The 22,285-nt window shown below is 58.6% G+C and overlaps 5 protein-coding genes across 5 annotated transcripts; 3 read left to right on the plus strand and 2 right to left on the minus strand.

The window, feature by feature from the left end:
* Window positions 1-265: 265 nt before the first annotated feature.
* Window positions 266-3,187, plus strand: C8Q71DRAFT_888162 (uncharacterized protein; the record flags this gene model as incomplete). The annotated part of the gene is made up of 4 exons (XM_047928609.1): window positions 266-662; window positions 747-1,306; window positions 1,369-1,951; window positions 2,031-3,187. 4 exons carry the CDS (start codon window positions 266-268, stop codon window positions 3,179-3,181), a joined length of 2,691 nt encoding a protein of 896 aa, XP_047773007.1. The 3' UTR covers window positions 3,182-3,187.
* A 7,690-nt stretch (window positions 3,188-10,877) lies between these two features.
* Window positions 10,878-12,011, minus strand: C8Q71DRAFT_400640 (uncharacterized protein). The gene is made up of 2 exons (XM_047918325.1): window positions 11,288-12,011; window positions 10,878-11,234 (listed from the first exon to the last, which is right to left on the minus strand). Exons 1-2 carry the CDS (start codon window positions 11,845-11,847, stop codon window positions 11,036-11,038), a joined length of 759 nt encoding a protein of 252 aa, XP_047773008.1. The 5' UTR covers window positions 11,848-12,011; the 3' UTR covers window positions 10,878-11,035.
* Window positions 12,012-12,659: 648 nt separating this feature from the next.
* C8Q71DRAFT_789836 (uncharacterized protein) lies at window positions 12,660-14,746 on the plus strand. The gene is made up of 10 exons (XM_047925280.1): window positions 12,660-12,939; window positions 13,003-13,023; window positions 13,103-13,163; window positions 13,229-13,303; window positions 13,361-13,459; window positions 13,508-13,681; window positions 13,745-13,864; window positions 13,912-13,928; window positions 13,983-14,268; window positions 14,325-14,746. Exons 3-10 carry the CDS (start codon window positions 13,122-13,124, stop codon window positions 14,619-14,621), a joined length of 1,110 nt encoding a protein of 369 aa, XP_047773009.1. The 5' UTR covers window positions 12,660-12,939; window positions 13,003-13,023; window positions 13,103-13,121; the 3' UTR covers window positions 14,622-14,746.
* A 392-nt stretch (window positions 14,747-15,138) lies between these two features.
* On the plus strand, window positions 15,139-17,617 carry C8Q71DRAFT_718042 (uncharacterized protein; the record flags this gene model as incomplete). Its single annotated transcript, XM_047921209.1, has 4 exons — window positions 15,139-15,462; window positions 15,497-16,173; window positions 16,665-16,889; window positions 16,948-17,617. The coding sequence occupies 4 exons, from the start codon at window positions 15,139-15,141 to the stop codon at window positions 17,615-17,617; spliced, it is 1,896 nt and encodes a 631-aa protein (XP_047773010.1).
* Window positions 17,618-17,672: 55 nt separating this feature from the next.
* C8Q71DRAFT_400680 (P-loop containing nucleoside triphosphate hydrolase protein) lies at window positions 17,673-21,887 on the minus strand. Its single transcript, XM_047918326.1, has 13 exons — window positions 21,809-21,887; window positions 21,505-21,744; window positions 21,245-21,455; window positions 20,644-21,193; window positions 20,100-20,588; window positions 19,987-20,049; window positions 19,497-19,934; window positions 18,877-19,446; window positions 18,528-18,817; window positions 18,346-18,473; window positions 18,186-18,291; window positions 17,756-18,128; window positions 17,673-17,683 (listed from the first exon to the last, which is right to left on the minus strand). The coding sequence occupies exons 2-12, from the start codon at window positions 21,577-21,579 to the stop codon at window positions 17,800-17,802; spliced, it is 3,249 nt and encodes a 1,082-aa protein (XP_047773011.1). The 5' UTR covers window positions 21,580-21,744; window positions 21,809-21,887; the 3' UTR covers window positions 17,673-17,683; window positions 17,756-17,799.
* Between the last annotated feature and the right edge of the window lie 398 nt (window positions 21,888-22,285).

A 22,285-nucleotide genomic window follows, 5' to 3' on the forward strand; every position in this document is an offset into this window, starting at 1 on the left:
CTCTCATCCTTTGTAAGTAGTAATCGGCTGCAGGCCAAAAGCGCGTCTCGCGTACGCGCAACCTAGTCGACACGTGACCGCGTCACGGAACTGTGAAGTCCGTGTTCGTCGCGCGCCTCTTTCTCTTTCTCCCTCCGACCATCTGCGAGCGTTCGACCCCCGAACCTCTGCTCATCGTCTCAGCAAACGTTCGATCCCCGAACTTCGCTGCATCCTCCCGTCTAACCGTGCAAGCGTTCGAATTCGAACCTCGCTGGCAACCATCATGCCTAACGCTCCTTCCTCGTCCAGCGCCCCTTCCTTCCGTTCGACCCCTTGGTTCCCGCGGAACTACCAAGCCCTGCCTGCCAACCCAGCGATGCGCGATAGCGGCTGGAAGCTCTACGTCGCGCACAGAGCCGTGCGCACTGTAGCAGCGCTGGGGAACGGTAATTACGCTATCTCCCCGAACGCGGAGTTCATCCCTTCTCCTCCTCCAAGCCAACAGGAGCGCGAAGAGATCTACTCGGACGGGCGCAGAGGCTCCTTTGAGCCCGGCTACCACCCTCAATTCTGGAACCGTTCGAACGGGCATCTCCCGTTCATCCACGAAGTTCCCGAGAGCGAGGAGGGGGTGGACCCAGCGTATATCATGATGGATTGCGAAAGGGACGGAAGGTACGGTACGTTCCGTATCGTTAACCGAAACGCGGGCAGGGGAGCTCCCGCTCGCCGATTCGCTCAGGCTTTGCTGAGCCTCTACGAAGCGGAGCTCCAGAGAGCGGAGGCGTTCTTCTCGGTGGACCGCGAGCGTCCCATGTCACTTTACCTTCGGCCAGTCGCGGTGCAGGACTCCCTGTATCGTTTCAAAAACGTAGAAGCCTCCCTGCAGTCGTTACGGAACGACACGGCCGTCATCCAACGCCACCTTCTGGAGCTACGAGCGTACTCGTACCGCTCTTACCTCCAGGTCGCTTACGACCAGGGTCGACTCTGGACGCCGTGCCCGGACCAAGCAGGGGTGGGGTGTTGGCTCAAAGACAAAGACGACGAGTTACTCAAGAAACTCGTATGGTTCGGAGTACCGGTCTGGTACATCCGTCAGGCCGATTCCCCTCCTCCTCACCCTCTATCCCCGGTGCTAGCCCTCAACACTCGGCTGTCGGACGAACCATGGATAGAGGAGGACCATGGGATCCCCATCGAGGTGGGCAAGCGAACGAGGAAGCGACTGCGGGCTATCGCCGCGGCTTTGGACGATGACTCGGATGACTCAGACCCCGAGTTCACCAAGTTTCGTCGTCCTCCGCCAGCAAAGGAGACCCCAGTGATCAAGCCTCCTCCTTCCTCACATCCCCCTCCATCATCGTCAGCCTTGACCGCCACTAGGATCACCAGGACCTGCAGCGACGACGAGGGGTGGAACAATCGTCCGGCTCCAGACCCCGTTTCTCCTCCATCATCACCAAGGCCGACAACCCCGCCTCGCCGAGCGGATTCTCCTATGCGCGTCTCGACTCCCCCTCCGCCTCCGCGCCCAATCACCCCAGCGCGCGACGAACCAATGGTTACGTCTCCGGCGGCCTCCCACCGGCTGGACAAAGGGAAGCAGCGAGCGCGATCCCCGCCTCGACGTGTCCCTTCGCCCCCAGCTCGTCGGCCGAGCCCGTCCCCGATACGACGAGTCGTCTATCCGGATCCCCCCAGTCGCGGCCGTTCCCCAGTACAAACTCGACCCCTTCCGAGACGGGTATCCCGGCCCCCTTCTCCTCGAAACATGAGGCCTCGAGAACGCTCCCCGGATCGACGACGCTCCTCACCACGTCCGCGCCGTTCTCCCGCTCGTTACGAGCCACGTCTCCTGCGTCGCTCGGCCTCCCCCAGCCGGAGGAGTCACCACCAAGCGCGACCGCTGGACCACGAGGAGAGTCATCTCCGTTCGTTGATTCGAGCCAGGAACCACAGCCCCGCCGTCCGTCGACGCTCGCGATCTCCCGCGCCGTCGACCGGACGATCGGCTGCGACAAGTGCCACCGGCTCTGCGCAACCAGCCCTTCCCCCCCCCCTCCTTGCGACAAACGCGATCCCGCTGGAGCGTCGACTGGGCCCTGCCCCGTCGGCTTCTAATACCAAGTCGCTGGTGGAGCGGGTACAACCCGCCAGTCTCTTGTCTCGTCTCAACACTCCGCAACAACCTGCCGCCAGTTCTAGCGTGAGAGATGGCCGGGGGGCGGCTAAGTCCTCCTTACTCGAACGGTTGAAACTACCACTGGAGAGCCGGCTGTCCGATGCGTCCCCTTCCGGCTCCTCCTCCGATAGCCCGCCGGCTCCGAGCCCGAGCGAGCTACGCGACGTTAAGCTGGCCTCCGGAATCACGCTGCGCACGAGACTGGCCATCTTCACCGCTGCCGAAGCGGAAGCCTACTTGCACCACCCTTTCGAGCGCGACGGGAGTGAGCCCGCTTTCAGACGGACCTGGGAAACGGAGCTTGGTCCAGCCCCGATGTTTCCCCCGGAAACCCAGCTCCCCATCCCTTCTCCCTCGCACCTCCTCGCAGAGGGCGATGAAGGCTACCTGGCCACTCTCATTTGGCTCAAGATGTGCAACGACTGCGTCGAGACATTGAGGAAGGAGCCCAAGGAATGGGAGACGAGAAACCAACGTCAGTGGAGGTCACGTCTCCGATCTTCCCCCACGCTGGTAAGAGCGTTCAAGGACAATGCTACTCGTCCCTTGCCCGACGCTGCCATCGCTCCCCACCGCAACCCCAACCCGAAGGAGAAGGAGGGCGAAGTATGGGAGCTACGCACGTTCCTATTTCGACTCAACTTCGAGCGGCTGGCGGCGGCGCAGTTGCCCAGCCTGAAAGCAGCCACGACCGACGCAGCCAAGGGCGCCATATGGGCCGGCCTCCGGGATCGCATACGCCGAGTTTGGGGTCAGGGAACATCGCACTACCCAGCAGTCGGAGAGCCGCGCTACCTGGACAGTGATGACGACCTGGTCCGGATGAGGTACTGGTTCGCGTTAGGACGACTGATGATCGAGTGGAACGTGAGGGACGACATCGCGCAAGACTTGCAACTCGCGATGGGGGGCACTGTTACGGATGCAGTAGAACGCGTCAAGTCCGCGTACACTACTATCTACAAGAACACCTTCGGTAATCGCGAGCCGCACGTCTTCGTAGCACGTACATAATTACTGGACATTTAACTCCTGTATTCTACTCTGTAATTACTGTAAGCGCGCGCGTGCAGCCACTTCGCGCACGCGCAACGAATAGACGCTAAGCTTCTTACACTCCTACCACTTCGTCCGCGTGTGATACCCGCACCGTCCGAACTGGAGTTCGCTGTCGTCGAAAGTGCTCCTCGCTCCTCGACAAACCGAGCAGCTCCTCGCTGTCTCGTCTCTCGGGCTCCTCGCCGCGAGCACGCTCGACTCGTTGGCTCCTCGCCAGCGCACGTCCACAATCCTCGCGCCGGCTCCTCGCCAAGGCTCGATCGACTGTATCTCGCGGGCTCCTCGCCCTCGCACGTCGGCTTGCTCGTCTGAACGGCTCCTCGCCTTAGACTGACGACCAGCCTCTCGTTGGCTCCTCGCCGACGCACGTTAGCGTAACCCGCGCCGGCTCCTCGCCAAGGCTCGGCTACCCGCTTCTCGTGGGCTCCTCGCCCACGCACGTCCGCTAGAGCGACTCGACGGCTCCTCGCCCTCTCTAGTCCTCTCAGCTCCTCGCCGGCTCCTCGCCTGCGAACGACCTCACGACCTCTCACGACTCGGTCGCGTCGCGACCACCAACGTTCTCCTCGCTTAGACAGCCCGTTCCCTACCAGTGCGAGCTGACGAAACCAGCGTCTCTCACACATGGCGGGCCAGCCCATCTGGGATTGAATACACGTCGCGCGAGTGGTCAAGTCGCCGTGTGTGCGAGCGGAGCTGAGTCATGATAGCGTTGTTCAACTCGTTGCGCATTCGCCTTCGCGCACGCGATCACGCGGCCTGTAGTATGGAATGAGATGAATCAAGACAAATTATACTCGAGCTACGTACCGGTTGGTCATACACCGGCGCTGCACCAGAGACGTCGCAGTCAGTGAGCATGATGGCACGGGGCATGATCAAGCACAGGCCGTCGGTTGAGTCAAACGAAGAGCGCGACGCCAGGACGTCGACAAGCGCATCCGAGACGCTTCCTGCGTCGATTCGAGGCGAGGAAGGCGGTGCGCAGCGAAGGCGGCGCGCAGGAGATGATCACGAGTGTCGCCGGGTGCGTCAGACAGAACAGAGCACAGCGAGCAATCCGGCGCATAAAACGGTATCGCCCAAGATGGAGTGCAACACAGAGCAAGTCAGATAATCCATCCTAGATGCTGCTCGGCATTGACTGGAGTGGGCAGCGAAGGAAGTGAGTAGCAGAGAGGTGACCTTGGGCACGTCGGATAGAACAGCGCACAGCGAGCGATCCAAAGCATCCAATGACATCGGCCAAGTTGTAGGCACGACGTATGAGGGTTGCGCGTGTTCTGGTTTTGTGAGAGACGCAGTGAGCAGCAAGGAAGGTGCGCAGGAGAGGGTCGCGGGCGACGTTAGATTCGGTGGTGCAGAGACGTGCGCGGTCACAAGAGTCCAAGCTCAGCGCGAGTCGCATCGCGCGAGTTGAGTCTCAGCCACAGTTGCGGCTTTCTCGTGTCCCTTCACCTCTGCGCTTGCGTATCTCGGGTCTTTGTCTCCTCCTCCTCGTGTAGCAACGCCGAACGAATCAACTACAGCAATAGTCATCTCTTCCCTCCAGCGGTGGCGTTGTATTCACTGCCAACTCGGATCGCACGCGACGGCGGTGTACTAGTACTAGTCGACTTGCTGTTCGCTGTGCAGGTCTTGCAAGAATCGCTCATTCCGACGGCTAGTCTCTTCGAATACAAGCGATATCACTCTCGGATACATGGCCTACTGAAATGTCCATCGTTCTGTGCACTCGTGTCCTTGGCCCCGACCCCACACTGTGTAGCTCACAGTCTCCGGGCCTTTGACACTCTCAACGCAATCTACCATTCGCATTCGGGCTCTGTCCGAGCTCGACAGGTTCTGCCAAACAAGCCGCAATTGATCCAGGGGCGCATAGAGCGGGTCATTGACCCGGACTCGGAGCTGCAGCACCGGTGAGTGGCCGCGTCCTTCATGCATATCTCTAGCTATATGCGTCACACACACAAATTCGATGGGGGACTTGTGTCCCATTGTTCTGGTTCCCGTCTGAGTGTGGAGGGCGTCGCAGCAGGCGTCGTGTCCGTTCCGCGGGTGCGGTGCTGGGCCCGAACAGAGAATATTGTTCGGCGGGCCAGTGTCCGTGCGCCGCGGGTCCGTGTACACTTGTCTGCATACACGCAGCTGTCCGATCCAACACTGTTCGGAACGTCATGTTGGCTGCTCAAGTCGCCGCACCGAACACAGCAAACGGATATTTCACCGTTTGCCGTGTCGTCGCCGAGACCCAAACCTGGATGTAGCTGTAGCAGCAAAGGCTTATAGGCTTTCCGGCGGAGGAGGAGCAATTGCCTCGTCCTCGCCTTGCGCGTGCATGTAGTGACAGCGACGAGAAGGCGAGACAATAACGCGCCACCGCGTATGGTTCGTCTGCTTCCCACCTTACCGTGTCTGTCGTCGTTGAGTGATTGTCACGCACTGAGGGCCTGCGCCCGTATCACCGGGGGCCCGGCGCGTGTGGGCGCATAGATCGTATGTCGAGCATTTGTGAAAGAATTTTGGTGGCTGTTCCGAGATCCACATTTGACTCGTCGGACGGCATGTGCCACAGTGGATCGATCAACTGACTTTACAGGACGTGCTGAGAAGGCTGGCTCGAGAGGTGTGCAATGCGGCACTCTGCGCGGGCCAGCTCGTGAGGTATCGTACTCGACAATACTATTCACTGATATGTCTCTGTTAGTGCTCATCTCGCATGCTCGCGGATCACCGGTGCTTTCAACCTGGTTACCGCAGACACCCAGCGCAGTCGGCGGCCTACGATGTTCACTCGGGCAGAGCGCGCGGGCTCGATAGGTTCTGTCAAGCGAAATACGACGGCGTGGCTCGATCAGGGCGCACAGACAGGGTACATCGACCAGGGAGCAACACAGGTGTGTCTATTCACCTGTCATGTCTGCGTCCCGACGCGGTGGTCGCAAACCTGATTCAGGCACCCTTTGCCTGGATCTATGGCCCCGCAGTTCGCTTTCAGGGCACAGGAACCGTCTGCGGGGTACGTACAATGAGCAAGACTCGCTTATTGTACGCTTGGTTGCGCCACAGGCGTGCCTCACATCCATCCCGCACGTCAACCGGCGGTGTCCGAGTCAATGCTCGTATACTAGGTGCGGCGGACGGGCATCTCGCCGTCTGTCCTAATCCTGATCAGTAGCCGGTCCTTCGGCGCGTTTTTCCTGGCACCTCGAACTCAGTGGCCGGAGACGTCTTGTCTCGTGTTATGTATCTCATTTATTATCATATTAGCGAGACGGTCGCGGCCCCAAGACACCGTGCGTCATCTTCCCCGCTGAGCGTGTGGAGGAATGGAGACGAGAGATTGTCTGGTGGCGCTGTGCCTCTGCTCGCCTCTGACCCGTTTTCTACTTTGTCCGACACATTGATGGCTGTTGTTTGCGTGTCACGGACTCGCAGTGCGCGCGCAATCTCACCACCGCGGGCCTGGTGCACGCAGGCACATCAACTTCAAGCGCGGTGTATGGCATCTGTGAGGATGTATCCGTACAGGCGCGTACTACCCTCGATTTACTGAAGGGATCTCTCCGTGGGGATCTCGCTCGTCAAACGGTGTTTCTTGCAGAGCGTCGCTGCCAACGTGAGGGGTGGTACGAGATACAGATCACCCGATGCTCTGTCAGTCCATGACGCGCGACCTGGACAGCGCATGCAAGACAGGTTTGCACTCGGTTGAATCATACATTGATTCTGTGTAGATACGTCCATGATCGTCAGGACGGTCAGGCGGCGTCTGGACCGCCCGCTCTTCGGTCCGCCAGGAAGTCGTCTAACGAGGAACTTGCGGCATGTGCCTGCAGTCTCTGAACGAGGCGCACAAGGGTTTTCGGCGGGCAGTTGATTGCAATGGTCTCATTGACCTGGTGTGCAGGGTTGTTGCAATACCCAATGCTACGATAGCTCGAGAGAACAACACCGATGCTGCGCCGCCGTGGGCTCTCTCGGTTTGTGTAGTAAGTGCGGCGTACATTCATGGCCCGAGGGATTGAATACACGGTCTGCGCGCACTGGAATATGAACAGACTCGAAGGGTCTCACCTGTCCTTTCGCCACGATACTCCAATCACAAATAACTGCTAAGCCGTACGAGCCGTTCTGCCGAACATACATGAGCACAGAGGCTGAGGTTCTTACACGAGACAAGGTGATGTGCAATCGAGACGTCAAAGCCATTTTGCAGCAACTTGAGCCGGCGAGTGTGGGCGAAACATGTGTATTCGGTGATAAGTGAGTACAATGTCAACGTTGACCTTTATACGATCTCGAGAAGGCTGACAATTGCAGCATTGATAGGCAGTGACGACACCATGTTGAAAGCATGCCCTCGCGCCCGCGCGGGATGGCCTGGTGCGTATCTTGGACGCCGTGCGTCACAATAGCCCGCTCCTTTCATATCTGGCTGCGCCAGCCTCCGATCAAGCCATGTATTCCGCGGCCGCAGCGACGACTTATGTGTGAGTTTACTATCCTCCCAACGAGACCGACATGTTCATGCTTCAGTGAGACAACACACAATCCAGCTAGACCAACAGATCTCAAGCTGTACGCCGGGTATTGCAGGGCCCGCCGCACGGAGAGGGGCCGTCCTAGTAGGCATTTCGATTGCCCCCGGGCCGGTGAGACTCGTCTTTCATCTAGGTACGCCGCCAGATCTCATCTGCACCCTATGTCTTTAACAGCCCTCCAGGATTCGTCGTGGAACCGTGAGTGATATATCAGTGAGCGGTTGATCGTCAATAGCCTGAGTTCGGTTACGAAGAATCCATTACGGTGGCGGGGGCCCTCTTGCTCGCTCATGTGCACGATGCCTCCGATGCGCCACAGGTCTGACATCGTCCTGACTGTACCTTCAACTCCCGCGGAGCTCTGTGAGGTCTTACCTGGACAGCTGTACCGCAAGAAGATAACAGCAGAATCCAGACTCGGTGTCGATATCCTGAAGTTTGCGACGCAGACGCAGAAGTCATCCTCAGGAGTTGGAGGAGAGACACCCATCAGCGGGTGACTACTATGGTGGTGACCTCTTCCCTCACTGTCGACCTCGCCATCTATGACTGGATCTTTGCGATCCGGGTGATCGGCGAAGTCGTTTGGAGTGCCGAACCAAGGGGTATGCACCGTTGCAACTATGGCATATTGCCTAGACATCTCTCGACACAGATGGAGAAGCTGATACCCGCGCGCTGCGGTAGTACTCAACGCTGATACGTCCTTCCGCTCCATGTGAGGGAGACCAGCTGCTGATTCGGTAAGAAGGCCTTGGCTCTTCGTGCAGCGCAAGGAAAGGAAACTAAAGATCTATACGACAGAAGTTCAATCGATGCATCCGAACAATCGGCCACCATGTACCAGGTCCATGCCAGTGGGCAGATTACTCTCGCCCGGAATGGATGATCCTGTTTGACCTGATATGCCCATGCCGTGGCTGACGTCTGGACGCCGCAGCTCTACGTCGCGACATACATGGACAACAATATTGCGAGTATACGGAGACCCTGTAATCACCCAACGGTACGTCCGTGTTCGTCTTAACTCAGCCAGATGAGCAGGGTCGTCTCTGGCCGATCTCCGGCACACAGCTACGGTAACCAGATCCCTACCACAGGGTGAGTCTCTCGTCTTACGCTTAGCAGCTCCAGTCATTCGCTGTTTGGAAGCTCGCTCTCTCAGATCTTTCGGCAAGAGACTGCACACATCGCTCAGGCGATGCCAAAGCCTTTCCTCCACCAGACAGTGGGGCCAAGAATCGTGTTTACCAATGGTACGATGCGCGGTCGCTCTCGAGTAGGTCCGTACCACCGCCTTTGGCTCGCGGACGCATTGAACCGCAACGTGCAGGTGGCGGAGTTCCTTCCAATGGTCGACCGTGCTACTACGTACGCGCCGGTACTTCCAAGGCTGAACACTCGCGAACACTTGACGACGCTGGATGCCACTGGACAGGTGCAGTGGCTCGATGGGAGGCGGAGACGACACGCAGTTGGATAACGGATAGTGGTACGTTGTTTCCCCGAGACCCGGTTGCGGCGTTGGTCGCTGGAACGCTGTGCGCGTTCACATCGCGCCGGGACGTAGCCCGCGATGTTGCGTCCAACCCGCCGGCTGCGGCTTTGCGGAAGGCATCGCAGGCCAAGAGCTTGCGATAGACCTGTTCGAAAGATGCATTACCCTCGCAATGATACTTTCATCCCGCCACGCCCGTCGTAGTACAGTTCAATATATCTATTGCTGCAACGCTATGTACATGCGGTTTCTACATACATGAGGCGGCACCGAGGGCGACGACTTACGTTGTGCCCGTCGTCCCCCGTGGCATCCATCTCCTTTCAACCACACAATGCCCGTCCTTCACTCCCGTCCGTGACCTCGCGTCCCCAGACGCTACGCACGCGCTATGCGAGGACGAGAGGGAGCCCTGCCAATGACCACGCCGTCGCTTGAGCTCCCCGTACCTGCGTCCGCCATCGTCTAGGATCGCAGCCCACAGCTCGCCTCCTGCCCGCCGCCGACCTATCCGAAGGTCAGTATCAGAAGACGCCGCACGGCCACTCACCGCCTCCGAATCCTGCTCGCAGCCGTTCAACGTCCTACCAGAGCGCACCACTGGGACTCAGGCTCGTACGGCGCAAGAACTTGAAGGCGATGTTGCGCGAGCATGTTTGCGAATGGAAGGGTTAAGCTGTGCTCCCGAGACGTGGCGCGAGCATGCGCGATGGACTTTTGGGGCGAGACTGCATGGAACGAGCTTGTCAGACGGCTGGCGAGCATGGAGAAACACGCACCGTCTCATCCTGTGATACCTGCACCGTCTGAATTGTGTCCCTCCGCGACACACTACAACCATGGTCCGCCCCGACGTGCATGCCCTTGCGCTGTTGCCGGGTCATTGTCCGCGCCCTCGGGTGACTTCGAGCGTATGTACACACGCTTCGATTCCAGTCAGCGCCGCGACGATGTGGCTGAGGCCACACCGATCAACACGCACGCACTGGTACGCACCGTGTCGGCCCCCGGTGCTGCGTGCCAGCGACCGAGCTGTCGTGCATGAAACCCGCCGTGCACGCCGCCGCCGCCGCCGCCGCCTTCAGCTTCGATTCCGTGGACATCGCGCACGAGTGCCCAGAAAGGCGACGGGGAGTCACCGTGCTGACGCGAGTGAGGTATAAGTACGAGGGTGGGGACGCAGAGGGGAGCATCGGTGAGTCGAGTCTGGGATCGTGTCGAATGCAAGAGTACTAACCGAACTTCATAGTGGACTGGCCACGACGACGTGCCCTGTGGCGACGGCGCCGGCGGGCGTAGGCTGTTTCCGCGAGGACGCGTACAGGTGAGCGTTGTCGATCTGCCCTTGAAGTCGACGTCGCTGACCAGAGGTGACTCGCCGCAGGTCGTCCCAGGCCGTTCGATGGCCTTGCGGGCGAGCACGTTCGAGAACGCTGGCGGGCGCGGGCGCATGCTCTTGTGTGCACGCACTGTCGCGTTCGCGCACGGATCATGGACGACCGTCTTCGAGCACGGCACGACGGCGTACGGCGGCTGCGAGCGGACCGCCCCCGCTCTGCTTGCAGCGTATAAGGGGTCGAGAGATGGGTGCAGGTCGAGATGGAAGTGTGTCGGGGAGCCCGCGCGATCACGGGTGTGTAGGTAGAGTCGCCCAGACGGACGTCGTGTTGAACGTTGTGTACGGAAGCTGCTGATGTGCGTGCTCGGACGCGCGGCACAGATCGCCGTAAGAGGCTGGGATAGACTGATCGTGACTGCTCCGGAGCGTCAGTCGAGGGCTTGGACGTCTTGTTTGCATGACCGCCGTCCGAATCGCGCACTGTCCAACGTGCGTGCACCACGCAACATGGTCAGGTTCGTGGTCGTTTCCGCGCCGTGCGAGTGGTGTAGTGGGCGGCGCTGATGCATGACCTCTCGATGTCGAGCCATGTGCATTCGCGTCAGCGCGTCCAGCGCATCGGGTGGCCTGTAGTATCGCTTGAGATGAATGCAGAAGCGTTGAACGTGACACGTACGCACCGGGGGCACATGTACGTGCTGTTCGCACATCGCCGCTGTTGCGCATGATGGAGGGCAGGCACAGGCTGTCGGTTGACCCAAAGGATGAGCGGGACGCAGAGCACGACGGGATCCACATGGCAAATGCTGCGCCGCGTCGAGAAAGGCAGTGGGCGGCGAAGGAAGTCGTAAGCAGCAGACGACTGCGGGCGACCTTGGGCGCGCCCGAGAGAACGGCGCATAGCGAGCGGTTGGATGCATAGATTGGTATCGGGCAAGTCGTTAGCACGACGTACGACGGCTGCGCGTGGTGTGGTGATGTGAGGAAGGCGGTGGGCGGCGAAGGAAGTGAGCAGCAGAGGCGCGCAGGCGGCGTTGCGCGCGTCGGGTAAAATGGCGCACAGCGAGCGATCCGGTGCATGAAGTCGCATGGGCGAAGAGGGAGGCACGACGTACGATGGCTGCGCATGCCCTGGTGTTGCGAAAAAGGTGCTGGGTAGCGAGGAAGGGACACAGAAGAGGGTCGTGGATGGCCATGAGGGCGTCGGATAGAACGGCGCATGGCGAGCGAACCGATGCATGGATCAGTATCGACGAAGTTGGAGGCACGACGTACGACAGCGGTGCGTGTTCTGGTGTTGTGGAAAAGGCGGTAGGCAGCGAAGGGAGTGAGCAGCAGACGCGGGCGCGGCCTTGGGCGGGTCAGGGAGAACGGCGCACAGTGAGCGAACCTATGCATAGAATCGCATCTGCGAAGAGGGAGGCACGGCGTACGAAGGCTGGACGTGTTCTGGTGCAGTGTTTGGGCAGTAGAAACAAAGGGCTCGGTGTGGGGGAGGGCAGGAGCAAGGCGGGTGCAAGACTGAGAAGACGGGGAATTGCGAGACCGCGAAGGGCGAGATATGGGGCATGAGTGGCATCAATCGACTCGTCTCGGTCGCGCGGATACAGCTATGTCGATGGAGGGCGAGGTACAGGAGGGCGGGAGAGGAGGGTGGCGGGACAGGAGGGCGGGAGAGGAGGGTGCGGTGTGAGGCACTGTGAGCAGACTGCGAGTGAAACGCGTACGCACCGAGATGGCGGCATAGCGCGCCGTCGGGTGCACCGCTGCGGTACGAGAAAGCTGTTGCAGCAGGATACATTGTTTGACTATCGTTCGGCGTTGGACTGGCACGGAGGCAGGGATTGAGGTTGCGGAGATGGTCAGCTGAGGGAGCGACTCGTCTTGGTCGTGCGCACGGGCGTAGAGCAGTGGCCGGACGGGCGGATCGACAAGAGCGCGCTGCCGTACAGTCACCAAGAAAACATCCTCGTAGCTGCCCTGCCGGGTTCGAGGTGGGACGCGATGATGAACGAGAAGTTGGTCTGAACTCGAACTGGTTTGAGCAAGAGCGCGCTGCCAATTAGAATGGCTCCCGGCACTACGGCTGACGTAATCGATCTCGGTCCACTCGCTCGAACGTTGGCGGCCGAAGGCTTGACTGAACGTAGGTTCGACACAAACCCCTCGCACGAGTGTGGTGAGACTATGACTGGACGTGGATCACTGCTATTACACTGCTAATGCGATTCACTGGCGATCATTGTCTTTGTTTGCCTGAGCGAGCACGACCAACTGTTCACAGGCTCAGGCGGATGCGAACCTGAGGTTGCGCGACGTTCTGAGCAGATTGGTACGCCTTGTCAGCGTACGACTAGCCTTATCATTGTAACTTACCCCAGCCTTGCCCTACCAGTCACACTAATTGGAATCGCCGGTACGTATAGCTCTCCTGCCAGTCTGCTCTATCAACATTTCGCGCCTTGACCACACCCATGAAACTCTACACTATCTAGGTATCTTGACTGTACCGTCATGCCAGACAGAGGCAGGAAACGGAAGCTTGATGTTCAACATGTACGGCGAGTGCGCGCGTGGACTAGTCGACTTCCTGAGACTGATTTTGAGTCGCGCTCATGCAGAACTATGACGAAGCGCAAAAGGGTCTCGAACGTCTAAGCATCCGAGACAATATCGACCCGAATGCAGCACGAACGGCAAGTCTCGTTACAATAAAGTCACTTACAAGATCTGACACATCCGTCTCGTGGCAGTCAAACCCCGTATTGCCGCCTCCATCGACGCAAGTCCGCAAACTAGCCAGGCTTCCGGCAAAGAGAAAGGCACCGGCTGCCAGACTTCCACGTCTACCGGTAAGTTGTCTACATACAAGAAGACGACGCGTCTGATCCCGCCGCCAGGATTACACTCAGGCCCGCACATCCACACAAGCCCAGACGTTGTCCGACTCAGAGTCTGAAGACGGATCCGGATCCGAAGATGCCAAGTCCGATGACGAGCTCCCCGAGAGTGGCCCCGCAGAAGACGGCGATGACCTTGATATGCCCTCGATGGCTAACATGTCGATCCGCGACGTGAGTGCCGTATGTCCAACGAGCACGACTGCAGTGGCTGACGCACGTTGTGATGGTTGTCAGTTCGAGATCAATGAGTTCCTTCAGACCGATCCCTACAAGATCGTACCGGACCCACCTGTGGAATTCGAACAACTCTTCGTCAGTGTGTCTGGGAAGGCGGTATGGCAGGCACTTACACTGGTAAGCCTCGTTATCACATCTCAGTACCAATCACTGATCATGACTAGGCCCTATCCAGCGTATCGTACGCATCTCGTTCTCTTCTCAGGCAAGCTTCGAGCTGATTCGACTGTTGCAGCTACTCCGGGAAGGTACTGAAGTGCATGTCGGACATGACCATCTGGACGCCGTACGAAGACCTCAGTCGCTGCGTCGTGCTGTACCCCGCCCAGCGCTGGAACTTTGGCACGTCCAGGGCTGAGCCCGCGGAGCGCAAGACATGCAAGGCGTGGCCGCGCGTCCGCGAGACGCGCGACATGTGCTTCTCCGCGGGCGGCGCCTGGCACTACTGCGGGACCTACCAGTGCACGGGCATGTCCATCATGCGGCTTGACGAACTGTGCAAGCTCGACAAGTCGAAGAGCGTGAGTACCGTGTCAAGCGATGATCCCCCTTTTGCGTGGTCCTGACAGTGATGTAGAAGACGATGTTCAACAGCCTCGTGCAGCAGACGCCGCGAGTCCTCGGTGGAGCGATCCAGCGGTCGAGCATGCAGACGATGTCATCGATCATGCAGACGCTGCGCGATGCGTATCAGGATGGGCACTTACTCGTGCGATGTTACGGGTTCCAGCTGGTCGGACACAATGACCAAGTGAAGGAGGCATTTCTAAGGTGTCTGTCGACCGTGAAGCAGAAGAAGGACAAGAAACGCGCGAAGAAGGAGAAGAGCCAGAGCAAAGGCGGCAGGAAGAAGAAGAAACAGCGGTTGTCATGAGGGTTCGGGATTGATTTGTTCTGTGTATTGTATGTGTACTATACGTTTGCGCGTCGTGTTGTAACCTGTACCTGTAAAATATGACAGTGAATCGGAATCGACTCAGGAACCCTTTTGGGCTCATACACTGGCGCATGCTTGTCGCAGCCACAATGACAGACCGCGCCACCGTGGCCGCTGATGGCAGGCCACCGGCGCTTGTACCGTACTTCAACGACCTCCCTCATCCTTACAACTTTGGATCTGCTGGATCAGTGTGGTTCCCTCCGCTTTCATTCTGAGAAAGTGAGATAGAATGTTGGACGCGAGGTGAGTTAGCCATCTTCTGGTACGTCTACAAGGTTTCGGGCATGCATTCGAATGACAGCTTGAAAGTCCCCGCGCCGGCCACCGCCAAAGGCGCTAGAGCTACGCTATCACGTAAATTCAGGCCGTCAGTGTATTTGCTTCTGCCGGGCGAGCTTGTACAAAGGCGTCGACGACTCGCCATACCTTGCTCAACTCGGTCACTACAACCATGAGCGATGAGCCACCGACACGCAAGCGGCCGCGAACCGACTCGCAGTCCAGCGCTGCCAGTTCGCGCTCGGATTCGTCGAAGGAGCCCTTCAGCCGAGACGATAGGTTCTGGTACGCGGACGGAGACATCGTAGTCATTGCGGAGAATGTTGGATTCCGTGTCTACAAAGGTCTGCTCGCCACGCACTCCGACGTCTTCCGCGACATGTTCAGCCTCCCTCAGCCGGGTCTGGACGCTGTGGAGGACTGTCCCGTAGTTCATGTCACAGACACTGCAGCGGAGATATCCTCAATGCTATCGGTACTTCTTCCTACGCAGTACGTGCTACACATTGTCACCTTGCTACACCTCTTAGACCCATCGATGGTATCTTCACAGGTTCCGGAAACTTCCCTTGTCTGCTTTCGACGACCTCGCTAATTGCACTCGACTCGCGCACAAGTATGGCATGAAGCAGCTCCTTGAAGAGTCTCTGACAGAGCTCGAAGACTACTTCCCATCCACACTGGCTTCACGGGACTGCCGAGATCAATATCGCTATGCTGACATGTGGCGAGCCATCGCGGGGGTCAACCTCGCACGTCTCACAAACACGCCGTCAATGCTTCCCGCCGCCTTCTACCTCTGCTGCCAGTTGACTGCCGAGGAGCTCATGGAGGGGCACACTCGCTCGGACGGCACCAAAGATACTCTGAGCCCAGAGGACCTACGGCGATGTCTTGATGCGAGGGCCAAGCTGTGCACGCTGTTTGTGACATCTACGCTCGGAGAGACGTTCAATCATATCCGCAAAAACGACAAATGCTCGACACACTCACGCTGCAACACCGTTATCCACTCCATTCTGTCAGATTATCTCGTACTCGATGCGGGTGATAGCGAAGCCCTACACTCATGGATCAGCGCCATACACGCCCATTCCTACAAGAGGAGACCGAAGCCCGCGCATCCCCTCTGTTCTGCATGCATCAAGCAATTGGTACAAAGAGAGGAAGATAGGCGCGAGCGACTCTGGGCCGGACTTCCGCAGTTGTTCGGGTTAGAGACCAGTGATGATGATGATGAGGAGGAGGAGGAGGAGGAGTAGCGGACTCGGAGACTCGAGAGCTGGTGAATCAGGGTAACTGATGTATACGGTACTTATGCGAAACCCATGCATTCGCATACTCAGCTTCAGCTGTGCTTGTAAACTACCATACGTTGCATACATGCGCCGTGACTGCGAAGCCCAGTGAGTCTCTCTAGTGTCGACAACAAATCGACAAGATTGACCATGTTGTACCGCCCGACCCCGTGATCACGTGCTACGCCCGCGCACGCGTCGACGCGTCGACGACTCACAGACCTTGCCTTTCACCTCCTCGGTACCCGGCCACTCACCCCAGAACTCATTCTCATCTGCTCATTATGAGCAGTAAGTCACGTACTCACTCCGATAAACCACGGCTACGCAAGCGGCCGCGAATCGACGAGGAGTCCGGCGCTGCCAGCGTGGACTCAGGTTTGTCGAAGGAGCCCTTCAGCCGCGACGGAGAATTCTGGTTAGAGGATGGAAACATCGTGGTCATTGCGGAGAACGTTGGGTTTCGCGTCTACAAAGGCCTGCTCTCCACGCACTCCGACGTCTTCCGTGACATGTTCAGCCTGCCTCAACCGGGTCTGGACGCCGTGGACGACTGTCCCGTAGTTCATGTCACAGATACGGCAGCGGAGCTTCGTTCACTGCTATCGGTACTTCTTCCTACGCAGTTCGTGCTCTACATTGTCTCGCTACACCTCTTTGACCCACCAATAGTATGATCACAGGTTTCTGGAACTTCCCTTGTCTGCTTTCGAAGACCTCGCTAATTGCACTCGACTCGCGCACAAGTATGGCATGAAGCAACTCCTTTGGGATTCCCTGGAAGACCTCAAGGACCACTTCCCATCCACATTGATTTCATGGGACATCCGTGAGGGATTCAAAGATGATGACACCCATCCCATCGTGGCGGTCAACCTCGCACGTCTCACCAACACGCTGTCGGTACTTCCCGCCGCCCTCTACCTCTGCTGCCAGTTGACTGCTAAGGAGCTCCAGGAGGGGCACGCTCGCTTGGACGGTACTCAGGATTCTCTGAGTCCAGAAGACTTAGAGCGGTGTCTCAACGCGAGGGCCAAGCTCTGCACTCTGTTTATGATCACTACGCTCAGAGACACGTTCAATCCTATCGGCACAGATGGCGAATGCGCAACAAAATCGCGCTGCAACACCTCTATCCACTCCATTCTGTCAGTTGATATTGCAGCCTGCATTGACGGGGGGGAAGGCGATGCCCTACGTTCGTGGATCACAACCATACGCAAGTATTCCTCCAAGAAGACGCCGAAACCCGCGTATCCCCTCTGTTCGGCGTGTATCAAAACATTGGTAGAAAGAGAGGGAAATAGGCGCCAGCGAATTTGGGCGGGACTTCCGAAGTTGTTTGGGTTGTAGCCCGGTGAGAAGTAGTGGGGGGGGAGCGCATACAGCTGGTGAAACAACCGAAGTTGTCATGGTATGCTAGAGTCGTGTAGTCAGCTGCACATGCATAATACTGTGATCATAGGTTGTAGATACGGATACACCACATACATGCGCCGTGACCACGAAGTGCTGTTGCGACGACTAACTGAGCATCACTCCTCCAAGTCCGCAGGCCTATCATCATACGCCTCATCGTCCGGCTCCGAGTCGGAAGAGTCTGGTTCCGGGACCCTCCATCTGTCAGCATTTTCCATCGTCAAGGACCGCAGTCTCTGTATCAACTCCTGGACATCTTGCTGAGCCGCGGTCTGTGCAGAGATGCCTTCGTCTGAATCCGATCCGTCCCCGAATGAGACATCCACTCCTCTCCACCCGCGGTTCCTCTTCACATAAGCCAGGAATTCCTTCCAGACAGGGTCGAGCGCGAGGATATTCGGGTCGCCAACAACGATGAGGAGTGCTCGTGCCCGGGTGATAGCAACTGATCCGCATCATTAAACAGCAGTCGAGACGACGCATCATTCAGCACAACACGCACCGTTGAACCTCTGAGGATCGCCTACGAAGCCCAACCGATGTCGCACGTCTCTGAGTGCGTGGGCGGGGTTGCTGCGCACGGTCGAGATGATGATGACTCGGCGTTCCTACAATCCAAGTCATTCCAGACACATGTCGACGGCAAAATAGAAGGAACTCACCTGGCCCTGGAACTCCTCCGTGGTACCCACCTTCACACCCTCCAGCTGAGTCGAGCGCCTTCCCAGCAGCGCGCGAATTTTGCTGCACTGCGCACTATAGGGGCTGATGACTCCGATATCCTTCGCACCTGGAGATGTCAGCGTCAGCAGAGAGGTCGCGTTCTCATAGGGATATAGCGTACTGAGAGGGACCTTCAGGTCAGCGACGAGCTCCTCACAATATCTCGCAACAAGCGACGCCTCCGCTTTGTTGAAGTACGACGGCGAACCCGCCTCCTGTTCGTCCGTCCCGCTGATGGCGTGGAACACGACAGGGAACTGGGGGTTCAAGCCATCCAGACATGTCGACCGAAGCATGCTGTGAGTGATTGCCTTGTCGCCGAGGGGCTGCAACTCGTTCGCGTAGAACAGCCTGTTCGAAATCCCGATGATCGCGGGGTGTGACCTGAAATGCTTGACCAACTTCGTAATCCTATGACCGCAGACATCGCGATTATTTGTGACTAGCTGCGAAAAGGGATATCCACTCACGTAATGCCACCATAGAGGTTCAAGTCATAGACGGGTATTTTCAACAGCCGCTCCATGTAGGGGTACCCGAGGCCGAGCTCGCGACCAATGCTCGAGTGGATGACGGGGCCGAGCTGCTTGATGTCTCCCGCAAGAACAATGTTCGTCTCCGCGTCCGCTAGCAGCTTGAGCGGGACCATAATGTCGGGCTCCATGCACTGGCCCGCCTCGTCGACGAACACATGCGTGAACCACCCGCGCTCGATGCCCAGGCCATTCGGGACGCCCGCGGATACGCACGTCGTCACAACGGCTCTGACCTTCTTCAGAATCTCTACCTCAGGAATGGCGTACACCTTGTTCCCGTTGATCAAGCAGAAGTCCTTGAGCATCATTTGTAACCCGCCTTTCATAGGTCGCCAGAGGGCGTTGAGCCTGAAAAGCTGGCTGGGCCCGAGAATCATCAGCTTGGATGCTATCAGGTCGGCTGCTTCGTTGGTCGGCGCACACAGGAGCAGCCGCGCGTTGGGATTGTTGATGAGGATCTGTAACGCGGCCTCCACGAGGGTCACAGTCTTGCCGGTGCCGGGCCTAATGGACATGAGCTTCATGAACCGGCCGAGGAAGAAAGTGATACGTACGGGCCGAACACCACGAATGGGACGCTGCCCGGAGGGGCATTGACAATTGCAGCGACAACCTCCTTCTGCTCATAGTTGTCTATGAGCGTGGCATCGTCGAAACTCAAGGCGTCGATATCCTCTGCCGTGGGGCGACGCAGATCCTCGGTGTGTTCAGGAGTTGGGAAAAGGATCCGCGCCTGGTTGTTGTCCAGCAGAACCGCATGCTGGCGCCTGCGCCATGGCATGCGATTTAGCTGGAACTTCACGTCTATCTTGCCTGCACGTCGACCCGGAAAGAGTTTGAACTGCGGGTTAATGCGCAAGATCACGTCGACGAGGTTGACCTGGTGGATGACGGCTTCATGCCAGGTGTTGCTTCCGTCAGACTTGCAGACGAGGATTGTGTCGCCAACGCGCAGGGTGGGCTTGCCCTCGATGAGGCCGGGGATCGGTAGCCTGACCATATGTCAGTATGAAAGCATACAGATGACGTAGCAAGGATGCCTACTTGTAGCGACTGCCCACTGCAGTGATAGGGGCATCGAAGAGGTTGGAGCGAGACAAGTTAACACTAAACAACGGTCAGCATGCACACTATCCACAGGCATCCAGCACGCGCACCTCTGTTGCCACTCCTCCGAATGGAGGAGTGTGCTAAAGAACTTGCCATATGTCCCCATATTCAACACACTCGGCAAAAGCCTCCCACGTATCTGCTCCACGCTCCCCCTCCCATCCATCGTGTTCAACACCCTCATCAATGCCTTCGGCACCGGGAACTCCGGCAGCTTCACCGCCCAGCGGACCTTGCTCCACGTCGGCGGGCGGCGGGTGGGGACCGCGTGCGGGGTAGGCTCGTGCGGGACGAAGAGCGGGCGGTGGTACGAGCCGCGCGCGATGGATGCGAGGAGGGCGTAGTCCGCGGCGGGCCCGACGACGGCGAGCACCCGCCGCAGGAGCAGGAAGCGCTCGCGTCGGCGCACGTCGTGGAACTCGAGCTCGAGCGTGTCGTCGAAGCGCCCGGCGTACGAGGCGTGGAACGTCACGACGACCATACGCGGTTTGCCGTAGTTCACGAAGCGCGAGGCGCCGCGGAGGAGTGCAGAGAAGCTAGGTGGAATCGCATTAGTATATTCAACCTGGGAGGGTGCGATAGGGCACTTACCTGGAGCCTCCGGGTCTGTCTCTATACGACGAGGTGAACCTGGCCGACTGGAGTGTGATCAGGCTCCCCGGTTCGTCGTTCGACACCGTCACCTCCACCGTATGCTCAACCGAGGTCCCCTGCACCGCATCCGCCTCGAGCGTCCCAAAGTCGATGCCGCCAGCCTCCCCCGTCACGGACACTCCGTTGCGGTTCATCTCCGCGGACCGCACCTGTGCGGTGACGTCCGCATACTGCTCGCGCCAGCGGTGGTACGCGTCGCGCGCGACGTGCGCCTCCCAGCGCGCCGCGGGTAGGTCGCGCTCGCAGACGGGGCAGCGGATGTACGCGGCAGTAGAGCTGCTCGTGGCAGAGGCAGACGCGAAGGCGAGCTCTGTTAGAGCGCGCCGGTGCGCGTCGCCCTGCTTGTGCGCCTCGTACGCGGGCATGTCGTCCAGAAGGATGCTGCAAATGTCGCAGCGGACTGTCGTGGAGGGTATGTGCGCGCGCCTGCCTCTTTCGTCGGTAGTCGGGGCCGGTGCTGGGCCCGGCTCGGAGGCCTGGGAGGGACCTGTACGCGTATACATGAGCATTACTGACGCGTATACGACGATGGAAGAACCTTGGGAGTGACGCATGCGCTGTAGCCCATCCAGGTGACGTCTCCCTTGCAGATGGCGCTCCCTGTATTGGTTATTGGGCAGTCTGATGAACTCGCCGCAAGAGCACATCACTCCGATGGTGGACAATGCAGGCACACTGCTGGGCGTAGCAGCTGGATCGGGGTCTGCGCTGCCCGGATTGCTCTGTGCTGAGTCTGAGTGAACGCGGCACTTCAGCCTGCAGTCGGTCGTCGTGCAACACGCAATGTGGTCTACAGACCTGTCTGGCCCTGCGTGCTGTGTTCGGCCCCATGCCTGCTCCCGGCGACATGGGAATCCATGCGCTGTAGCCCATCTAGATGGCGCCTCCCCTGCAGATGGCGCTCCCTCTGTTCGTTGTTGCGCAGCCTGATGAGCTCTCCACAAGAGCACATCACTCCGGTGGTGGACAATGCAGGCACACTGGTGGGCGTGACAGCTGGATCCGGGGCTGTACCACCTCCATTGCTCTGTGCTGCGTCTGAGATAAACACGGGGCACGTCAGACTGCACTCGCCTCGCCACACACAATGAGAAATACAGACCTGTCTGACCCTGCGTCGCCGCCGACGCTTGCCCTGAGAGTCGCTGATGCCTGCGCCCGGCGACATGGGAATCCATACGCCGGGCACTGATATCGAGACCGCACGAGCAACGAACCAAGGACATCCCACACGCGATACAGGGGAGATAGGAGGGTAGCGTCCGCGTCGTTTCTCGCGAGTTCAGCCTTATATGCCGCTATGGGAACCGCGAGAACCTAATCAGACGGACGGCGTCCGTCTATACTAGTAGTCCCTATTGGCGCCCAGATACCTGACGCTGGGACACTCTGGCCGACCATATTCCAAAGTTTCTCATGCGTATGTTAGACCTGAGGAGAAGAAATCTGTAGCACATGCTTAGAGACATGTAAGCCCAGCTACACGCAAATGAGAACTTGAAGGCGTGGTGCTTACCGCTCCGCCGTTCAAGTTTGCGTCAAGCTCGCGCGTTGACGAAACGTTGTTGTTTGGACATTT

This window comes from Rhodofomes roseus, assembly GCF_022264815.1.
Source record: "Rhodofomes roseus strain CIRM-BRFM 1785 chromosome Unknown C8Q71scaffold_37, whole genome shotgun sequence".
NCBI lineage: Eukaryota > Fungi > Basidiomycota > Agaricomycetes > Polyporales > Fomitopsidaceae > Rhodofomes > Rhodofomes roseus.

Coding starts and splice junctions, on each gene's coding strand:
- C8Q71DRAFT_400680 (XM_047918326.1), bottom strand. CDS start 21,579: ATGGGCTACAGCGCATGGATTCCCATGTCGCCGGGAGCAGGCATGGGG. Junction 19,935..19,986: donor GCAGTGGGCAGTCGCTACAA/GTAGGCATCCTT, acceptor ACATATGGTCAG/GCTACCGATCCCCGGCCTCA. Junction 18,818..18,876: donor AACCTCTATGGTGGCATTAC/GTGAGTGGATAT, acceptor CTGCGGTCATAG/GATTACGAAGTTGGTCAAGC.
- C8Q71DRAFT_400640 (XM_047918325.1), bottom strand. CDS start 11,847: ATGCATCGGTTCGCTCGCCATGCGCCGTTCTATCCGACGCCCTCATGG. Junction 11,235..11,287: donor AGCACGTACATGTGCCCCCG/GTGCGTACGTGT, acceptor GCGATACTACAG/GCCACCCGATGCGCTGGACG.
- C8Q71DRAFT_789836 (XM_047925280.1), top strand. CDS start 13,122: ATGCCAGACAGAGGCAGGAAACGGAAGCTTGATGTTCAACAT. Junction 13,460..13,507: donor CCAGACTTCCACGTCTACCG/GTAAGTTGTCTA, acceptor TCCCGCCGCCAG/GATTACACTCAGGCCCGCAC. Junction 13,682..13,744: donor CTAACATGTCGATCCGCGAC/GTGAGTGCCGTA, acceptor GATGGTTGTCAG/TTCGAGATCAATGAGTTCCT.